Here is a 9,812-nt window from a genome sequence, read left to right on the forward strand (position 1 = left end):
TAGTCTCAGTAGTTGCCAGGTTAAATACATGAATCTCAGTGCTTTGCATGCAAGAGCTGATCCAACAAAGTCAAGAACAATCCACGGCCTTTACACAATATATATAAGCATTTAGAACAGACTTAAAATTTATATTGGGTTCAAAATAATGAGACCAATCTCAGCTATAAATACATTGCTTGCAAGTAACACTTTTTGGCCGTTCTAAGTAAAAGCAGCAACATGGCAACCATCGAGCAAGGAGCAAACCTGCTGCTGGGTGATCAACACAGCAAACCGTCTCTGGTCCTAATGGTTACATTTTTACAGCAACTTTTTTCTCTGGTTGAACATTGAACTAGTTATGAGGCACACTGTACAAAATATGTAAACACAGAAAGAGAGCAGAAATGGAGAGAGTAGAATATTTTATTTTTGTAAAAACCAGGTTTTAAAATGATTCCAGCCCATCATACTTATCCACATCCTTCTCAAACATCAACAGAACCAATATCCTGTAGTAACCAGCATCAGTGGACTAAACATCCTCACATCCTGGCTAGCTTGTGGTGTAAACTTGTTGAAATCATACTTGAAAATAAAGAGGATAGAGGCATCTGCTCAGAAGCTGTTTTTAGGGGGAAGGATTTGGGCGTTCATGTTCAGGGAAAGCTGCTCTTCTTGACGAAAGTCATTTTAATAATTTCCACATCAGATTTCAAATGGTTGATAGTGTGTGTTCATCTTAACTTCAAAAGTCAAAAAGGAAGCAATAATGAAGTACAAAATTGCTCATCAATGCCACTTACAAACACACCATCATTTGGATCTCTCAGTCTCCAGTGAGAAGTTGCTCTCCCCTTTATCAACCCGTAGTTCTCTGACTTGTGTGTTCATGTCCTGCTAACAGATGATCAAAATCAGCTCTGCGTCGGGGCGGTCACAGACCAGTAGCAGTGACAAACCTTCCTCCGTGTAGTGATTTTGATATCTATCCTTGAAAAGCTACAGCAGAAAATTCTGGACTGGCAGTTTTGTGGTTTTGGGCCAGAACAGAAACAGGAACGCAATCTGGAATTCAAGAAAAGCGGAGTGACCATATGAGCCGCATGGCTACAATTACCAGAGCAACTACGCTCTGTCATTGTAAATCAATGTAGTTTCACTGCAATTTGCATGGAGACATCCGTTCCTCATCCAAAGAAATATTCATCTCGTGCATGTTAAGCGGGAGAGGAAAGAACGAAGAAGCCGTATCAAATCAGGAATCTGGCAGGAATCAAGAATCACAGCAAATCGAAACAAAAACAACTGTAGGTGGTGGAGGGTTCGTCAGCCAGACAACAAATTAAATGCATCCAATGGTGTGTGTGTGGTATGCGTCATCTGCTTACGGTGCCTGAACCCAATCTGTCAGCTTTAGATACTCTCTCTGCCCTGTCAGGCCACGACACAACTTAACAGCCAAACCCTCCCGCAGTTCGATCCAGAGAGTCCTTTTAGCGAATCAGAGGAGCACCCGACCCCCCCCAGCTTCGGCCCCTCCGAGGGGAAAGGGGAAGCAGAGAGGAGGAGGAGAGCCCAGTTTCGGTGGTCTTTTAGTTGGCTTTAGCGCGCAGCTGCGCCCTCTTGCCCGTCACAGCCTGGAAGCCGGTCTTGATGCTGGCGACAGAGCAGCGGGAGTGGCACGTTTCACACTGCAGGAAGTAGAGGCGAGTGTCTTTCTGCAGGATGGTCTCCGGGGAGCGGCAGGTGTGACACGTCACGTATTCCTCTGCGGGATTGAGAAGACAGCTGTTAGCATCGCAGCACTCACAGGAGTTCTATGAATGTCCTTTTAGACGTTCTTGGTGGTGAGGTAAAAAACAACAACATTGTTTTCCATTTCAAAACTATTACAATTTGATATCTTCTTTCATATATTCTGTTTATATCCATTTCCTTTTTTTGGGGAATTCCATCCTTCATGGAGAATAAAGCAATGGCTACATTCACATTATAAATGGATGTTATGGTAAATGGATTTCTGTTTTCACTCCACAGACTAAAGCTGAACACAGACATTGAGTGCGTTGGTGGAAAAAAGACGAGAACCAAAGCCTAAATGTGCACAGTCTAGTTTATTCACTGTAATTAGTTACTTACTGATATATCTTCTCAAGACATTTTCTATCTGTTTCTGTTGAAATCTGCCTTTGATCACAAGCTGGTTATTTCCATCTATGGAACCACTGTGAACAGAAAAAAACAAAACATAAATTAGACTTTCATAACAATGCACAGAAATGTTTTTGAGGAACTGGAGCCAAAAATTTACATAAAATCCAATTACAGTGTATCCATGAATTGTGATTGCAAATATAAAAATGTACCTTGTTCCCAGCTCGGCCAACAGGAAAGCGAGGAGATGTTTAGGCTGACGATGCAACCTGTGATGAAGTACATGAAAGGTCAGTGTGTAGCCATCGCTTTAATAAAATGTTGTATTGATGCCAACTGGGACGGCTTGAGAGGTGTTCACGTGTCTGTCTGAAGAGCGGGAGGCTCACAGTTTGCAGATGTCTGTGAAGTTGACGAAGGAGGTTTTCTTGGTTCCCACTCGGACCACCTGAGGAGGCTTCATGACAAACTTCCTCTTCTCTCCGGCCACCATATCCGGGTTCTTCTCCCTCATTATGTTGAAGACCCGGTTCAGGAGCTGAAAAAGTTACGCCAGAGAAACATTTTGAATTGTTTGAAATAATATTTACATTTTTAGCAATTTGGCATGATTCAAATCGTGCGGAATAAACTATTGGCAGTTGCTGTTTGCAATATACTCATGGATGTACAGACAACTATGACATGCCTGTTCTGGAGTTAAAAGTCATTTTCCTGTGATTTCTAAAAGAAGACAGTCTTGTACTCAGTATAGTTAGTTCCAGTTTACAAGAAATAAGGATGGTAAGAATTGAGATACCGTCCTCATTCTCAGCTACGTTCTTTGATGGAACTTGTTTTTCCTGCTTGTGCATACAGAACAAGGAAGTGCGACATTTCATCTGTATCACAGCATTTTCCAAAACGTACACATTCCAATTTCCTTGCACTAAACAAGCTGTCCTTCCTCATGTAAAATGAATTGTATCATAATATATAAATAACATGGCTGTGAGTGTGTTTACAGCGGTCCTACCTCATCATAAGTGTAGTCTCTTTCAGTACCGGCCCAGGTCGGGCCTGTGGAGGAGCTGAAAGAGATCCCGTCTTTGTCCTTCCCCTCATCATCCTCCAAAGCTGGTAAAAACAAAGATGACGATGAAACACGTGCTTCCCATTAGTTCTCTGCTTCAAACGCGCAGTGACTTATTCTCACCGTCGTCCATCTCCAGCAACTCTCCCTCATCAAAGTCCACTTTTTTTGACTTCTTCTTCTTAGTGGGAAGCATCAGGTCCAGGTTGTCCTCCTCCACCACCTCTGTTTGCTCTGCCTCAATTTTCAGCTCCTGGTTCGGATCAACGACAGGTGAGGTTGATGCGAGGAGATGAGCAATGACAATGTGGTTAAGACAAGAGAAAGGAGAGTGAAGAAGTGCGCATGCAGAATGATCAGAAAGAGAGGGGATGGAAGCAAACAGGAATAAGCAGACTACTACTATTGAGGCGAAAGAAGAAGAACTGGCTGTGGTTTCGCAGTGACTGACCTTTAATCCCTCCTCGACATCATTCTCAAATACTTTCTTGGGCTTCTTCTTCTTTTTCTTTTGGTTGAAGAAGTTCAAGTCGCTCAGATCATCGGACGGTTCTAGAGAAGACAAAACAAACTCAATGCAGGCTGGTGGTTCAATACGATGTAACATCCCTCATGAAGGACTATGCACAGACGCTGAGTAATCTCTTTTTCCGTTCCAACCTTTCTTCCTGCCTTCATCTTCATCTAGATCCATCTCCTTGTCGTCTCCGGTCTCTGGTTCGGCTTCCTTCGCCTCCACCTCTTTAGCCTCTTCTCCTCCTCCTCCCTCTCCTCCTTCCTCATCTAGCATGAAGGGCTTCTTCTTCTTCTTCTTCTTCTTGGTCATGTTGGGGTCAAAAATCATCTGAAGAAGAGGAAAAGAAGAGAGGAAATTAAGTTTTACAACTGCGACAAGTTTCCGACTTTTCCCCCCTTTACCATTGCTCAAGTAGTTGTATCGTTTCCTAGCTTGCACTTCTGTGATTATTGATATTCATGTTTTGGGAGGTGTAAAATGTATTTTTTAACATTGTTTTTTTCTTATAACATTCAAATCAGCTGTATCCATTGGTGTTTTTCAGTGTGAAAATGTGATATACAAAAATACCTGATTAATTGAATGGAATTTGAGATCTCCAGGGTGTTTGTTGTCATACAACCCATGGCTTTTTACATTAATAAAAGTGATCTGATAACAATAAATGACAGATAAGTGCCGTCACATATTTTGGGCCCTGATATAAAACAGCGACTTAACGACTGAGCAGCCATGATTGAAGTGTGCTGTAATAGATAATAGATGAGATTAAATGATGACTTAATTGACCAAAAAGGTATCGGTTTATGTCATATTTAGCACAAATGATAAGACTATCAGGTTACAGACTCAAATGGGACTTCTTTTTTTATTTGACTGATAGTTAATCTAATATCTTTAGGTTTTAGACAGTTTGAAAGAGAAAAAAACAAGACACCTGAATTTGTCAACTTGAAATCTGGGAAATTGTGATGTTTCACTATTTTCTGTGATTTAAAAGATTATTAATTATGAAAATAATCGAGATGAAGCCACACAGCAGACACCTGTCAGCCAATCAGACACCAGTCATTTGTGTGACAGCGGCACAAAACCGATATAAAGCGTTATTACAGATGTTGTGATACAGGACTTGATACGCAACATTGGGATACTCTTCCTCGTCTTAAGGGCCATTGTTATCTCATTTAACTGATGCAATTTTGTGAAATACTGCAACGTTAACGGTTGCAGCTGAATGACCGGGCCAGTTTACCTTCGCACCCACATGAGCAAACGTTAACGTATTAACGATAATTTACTAAAGGTTAAATCACAATAATCTGTTTTCTTAAAACAACGGACATCTTTAATGGCAATTTTATTGATTAGAGCCGGTAAGATAAAAAAAAAATGTATTTCGTATTATTTCATTTTGGTAATGTTGGACATCTTAATTCTGACCGTTATAGCAGTCTCGACTCTCTCTGAGCCGGTACCAGTCGCTTTTTGTTCCTGCTGGAGAACATCGTCCGTTAGCGCCGCAGCTTCGATGCCGGCCAGCTAACGCTAGCTAGCTGGCTCACGTCAATCCTTCAATTTGAGTATCCAGCAGATGTGACAGGGCGGATGGATGAAACACGATGAGGATTAATAATATGCGACATGTGACAGATCGTGATACGGTGGTGTAACGTTGCTGGGGGGTTTCTTGACGTTTTGTCTGGTCAGGCTAGCTCGGCTGCAGCCATGTGAGAGCTGCTGCGGATCGGAAGGAGTGCCGAGGCCCAAAGTCATCCTCAACACCGATGCGAGCTGATAATTCACGTATTTTCACCAAACAAGTCTACGCACTAACACGGAGTGACCAGCGGATGACCCGCGATGACTTACCTCGTCTCCTGACATGTTTGCGGGCTGAAAAGTGACTGGAATCGGGTTAATTTTTGTCCCTCGAACAGTGGCACAATGCTGCGCCGAAAATGTCTTGCATCAGCGTTGGATCTGCAGTGCGCAAGCGTGAACACCCCAAATCCTGACGTCATTACACTGCGACGTCGCGTTGCATTTGGTTGTTCAAGAGCAGAATTGTAAAAACGATCGGTTGCTAAATAAGTAGTCTGTATATTTATTTCCCGATATATTAATTGTGGTTGTCCCCTCTACTATGAAAATACATTGCTTGGCTTCTGTGCTAGCATTAACTGGAAAGCACTTTGTAACTTGGTTTAGAAAAGTACCATGTAGATAAAGTCAGTAATCATTATTATTGATATTATGTATGTATTAGCGGTGTATTCATGATAGTGACAATTATTCTGCTATCCCCCATGCAATGTTAAATTATGACCCTCTAAATATGCATACCATATTAAGCAAACCTGAACAGTCAGAAGTTTAAACCTCTTAGCTTGTAAGTAGAAACATGACTGGCAGGAAAACTCGTGAATAGTTAACATTGCATCTATTAAGTTCCTCTCTTTAAGCTAAAATGCCTCTGTTTCCTTTGATAGATATTTTTGGGTTGGGGTCAGCTGGTCGGACATCACCTCCGGCTATGGAACATTGTGATGGATTGTGATGTTCTGACATATAATAAATGACAAAACTACAAGAAAAGAATTGAAAACCTTTAATGATTTTGCAAATAATATTCTCATCTTGATAAATAAAACATAGAAATGCAAACATGCTTATCCATACATCCTTGTGTTATGTTTTTTTTTCTTATTTAAAAAAATGTACATGACTTTGAAAATCTAAAGTAATTAACTCTTTAAACTCCAAAATGTTGTAGATCGACTATAATCTAATCTTTTACAAACCACGATCTCCTTCAAGATGCAGTTAATAAGGTGTGACAATAGGTTATTATTATTTTTTCAACATTATACAATTTGAAACAAATATCTTTTATGAGAAGAACCGAGACAGACAGACAGAGCAGGATGAAAATGTTTAACATCTCTCTTTCTAGCCGTGCCTTGTGATCTGTATTTGGGATTTATCCATTGTTGCATGCTTCACTCAACACAACCTCTCCGTGATGGCAGAAATACAGGATATAAAAAGAGACACATTTGGGATATTTACACCAAATAACAGGAACCACTGGTGAGAACGCCTTTGAAGGGAGGCGCAGTCGCTGAAATGGCGACAGGAGGCAAAGAGGAGGGAAAAAGACAAAAGCACACAGCCGTAGACAAAAGAAGAGGTTCGCATTCTGGCAAACACACAGCTCATATCTTCTTCAGCCAGCTCATGCTCAGCTGTTCTCCTATTTCCAACAGCATTAACAAAAAACAAAAGGAGCAAAGGATTGGTATTTTTGTAAAGAAAAAAAAAAAAAAAGAACAGCCAGTTTAACGCTACAAAACACAGGTAAATATGAGAGTCAGAAACAGATCATTGAGGATCTATGATGCCCCTGTCCTCCAGTGATGTTAGCAACGCCATGCAGCCTTTAACACTAATTTGACCACAACTCTTTTATCGCACCACAGAGCTCATAAGATTACACCTCACTATGAACTCTGTGGGTGCTGCGATAGCCCTGCCCAGTACGATGACCATTAAATGCTAGTATTGTGTTAAAATTCAGGGTAAAAACATGGTGACTTTGCCAAAGTACAGTGATAGAGCTTCAATATAAAAGCCCCCGACTGGCTCGTCTGCTGAGCACCCAGGGGTCTATGTATTTGTGAAGGAGACGGGGGAAAAAAAAAAAAAGTCTACAGCATTTTTGCTTGCTAGTGTTACATAACGTCAACTCTCCTCAGACACACAAAAATATACTCATACACAACATCCTATCAGTCCATTCATTCCCCCTTGCTCCTTCCTCTTCCCTCTGCGATGCAGGTATGATGCGGCCGACGCTGCGTCTACATGGCTTCCATCGCCCAGCGCTGCAGGTCCTCCATGTCGTCCTCGTCCTCTTCTTTCTTGGCTGCGGGGGTGAAAAGATGGAAATAACAGTCGTGAGAGATGTCTGAATGAATGAATGAATGAATGAATGAATGAATGAATGGGTGCGGTTATGCTTCCAGAACTCATCCTGAACCAGGATCAACTTCCACCTCAAACATCTACTTTAACAGATGAGCCTGAAGCAAACGGTCAACATTTTAGAAAACATGATTATTTGCCTTGTGGTGAGGAGTTAGACGAGAGGATTGACTGATGTCTGCACGAGGGGTGCAGGATATATTAACGCCCGATGAGAAGGGACATTATATTGTCGTAATTGTTCCAATAATTATGTCCGATAATGTGGTGGATGACAAGCACTTAAACCTCAGTTCTGTATGGGGACATAATAAAAACACACACAGCTGTAAAGATCATTATTCTCGTAGAGAATTTTTATGAACAAGCTCAAAATGAAAACTAACTGTAGGTAACAGTTAATGTAAAAGACCTGAAGCCTTTCTAAACGGTTTTAGTTTATGATACATTCATTTATATGTCTCTCACCAGGTCTGGAAGGTAATGAAGTAGAAGGCACGTTGGGAAGGGGGACGTTCTCTGGTCCACCGATCTCCAGCAGGTTTTTGTCCAACTCCTCCTGTTCCAGCTCATCCAGCTCCGCCAACAGCTCATCCTGGCAAAACACAGAGAACAACACTGAAGTTGGGGGTAATCACAAAGTAATTCATGCACAACCAAAACCACAAAGATATTGATCCGAGCAAATCAAAGCAGCTTAAATAATAGTTTTCCTATTTTTACAAAATCAGTCTGGGGGTATCATCTGGTCCTAATCTGGTGCGTCTGTCCACTTGGTGAGTTTATCGTCTCGTCTAAATACTTCCAGTCATTTGACTGAGAATTTGCGAGAGAGCGTATTCATTCTTTCTGCCATATTGTCGCCGAATGACTCAATACCATCAATTGTGGTGAAGTTGGTCTATGAATACGACCATTCAAAAATAAGAAAGCCTTAATGCCCGAGTCATGACTCAAGAAACACAAAGAGGTCAACTAATGCAACACCGCTGGGCAGCACTAACTTTGTGGTCAACCCTGTGTCATCATCATCATCAGTCCATCACTTATTACCGTGTGTTAAACACAGAGGAAATCCATCTGATATCTGTCTAAATATATTATCTGAAAAGCGCTGCCCAACCTCATCAAACTCCTCTCCAAAGCCGACGGGTTTAGAGATGGCGTCGGAGATTTCCTGCGCCCGCTCCTGCTGCTCTGTGATGTCCTGCATTAGGTCGTCCACCTTGTCAATGTCCCTGAAACAACAAGCAGAGGATGAGTCACACATGAGCTAAACAGAATTACACCTTCTAACCGACGCACACTGACCATTTGATACAGTTAGAAGTATGTTTATTGTCATTTTGGCAGGTAAACGTGTATGAATGTTTTTACTATATATTGCTATTGTTTCTGATCCTGTCACTGATAACATAATAGCATCCAGTGCTAATGGGTTTGGATGAGCGAGGTATTAATGCATATGGCTCAAATCCTCTGTATTTTGTTACGAGCAAAGTATATTCCTCATAATCTTTCTATTGATGGAAAACAGACTGCCTCTCTTTTTCCCCATGAACACAATCAAGAAGTAGCCTTTATAAACAGGCTTCACATCAGTTCACAATCAATACAATTGTAAAGAACTTAATCAGTGACTGGGTGCTCGCTCTCACATGTTTTCATGGGCAGACTTCATGGCCTTGGCGGCGAAGCCCATGTTCTTGAGCACTTCAGTGTTGGTGTTGGCGTTCTCCAGAGCCTCTTTCTGGAACTCGATGGTCGACAGCGTGCCGTCGATCTGGGTGAGCTGCTTCTCGTACCGCTTCTTTCTTTTCAAAGCCTGCAGGGCCGCTGAGGAGAGAAAGACAGTTTATTGTCCCAAAAACAGATTGCTTGGATTCCACTGACATGAAGTAAAACTGTGAATCGGGGGGGAGATTGTTTTGTCCTTTAACAGGAACGAGAGCCTGAAAACGTGGTGAAACATTTGCATGGCATATCCTGTGACATGACAGTGATCCAGCACCGGGTGGAATCATTGACATAATGCTTACTCACCAATCTACAGTGTTAGTGACTCTTAGGTCAACAGGGAGGAGTGTTGGATATAGC

The 9,812-nt window shown here is 41.7% G+C and overlaps 2 protein-coding genes across 2 annotated transcripts in view; both read right to left on the reverse strand.

Moving 5' to 3' along the window:
• Positions 1 to 390: 390 nt before the first annotated feature.
• eif2s2 (eukaryotic translation initiation factor 2, subunit 2 beta) lies at positions 391 to 5,716 on the reverse strand. Its single transcript, XM_079274417.1, has 9 exons — positions 5,601 to 5,716; positions 3,872 to 4,055; positions 3,663 to 3,763; positions 3,335 to 3,464; positions 3,155 to 3,255; positions 2,529 to 2,677; positions 2,352 to 2,408; positions 2,125 to 2,210; positions 391 to 1,753 (listed from the first exon to the last, which is right to left on the reverse strand). The coding sequence occupies exons 1-9, from the start codon at positions 5,613 to 5,615 to the stop codon at positions 1,578 to 1,580; spliced, it is 999 nt and encodes a 332-aa protein (XP_079130543.1). The 5' UTR covers positions 5,616 to 5,716; the 3' UTR covers positions 391 to 1,577.
• Positions 5,717 to 6,324: 608 nt separating this feature from the next.
• LOC306780551 (charged multivesicular body protein 4c-like) overlaps positions 6,325 to 9,812 on the reverse strand; it is a 4,146-nt gene continuing 658 nt past the window's right edge. The window contains 4 exon segments of the mRNA XM_079272961.1: positions 6,325 to 7,656; positions 8,184 to 8,310; positions 8,839 to 8,953; positions 9,374 to 9,551. Of these exon segments, the coding sequence (XP_079129087.1) occupies positions 7,592 to 7,656; positions 8,184 to 8,310; positions 8,839 to 8,953; positions 9,374 to 9,551 (485 nt within the window). The 3' untranslated portion in view covers positions 6,325 to 7,591.

This window comes from Melanostigma gelatinosum, assembly GCF_949748355.1.
Source record: "Melanostigma gelatinosum genome assembly, chromosome: 8".
Taxonomy (NCBI): Eukaryota; Metazoa; Chordata; class Actinopteri; order Perciformes; family Zoarcidae; genus Melanostigma; species Melanostigma gelatinosum.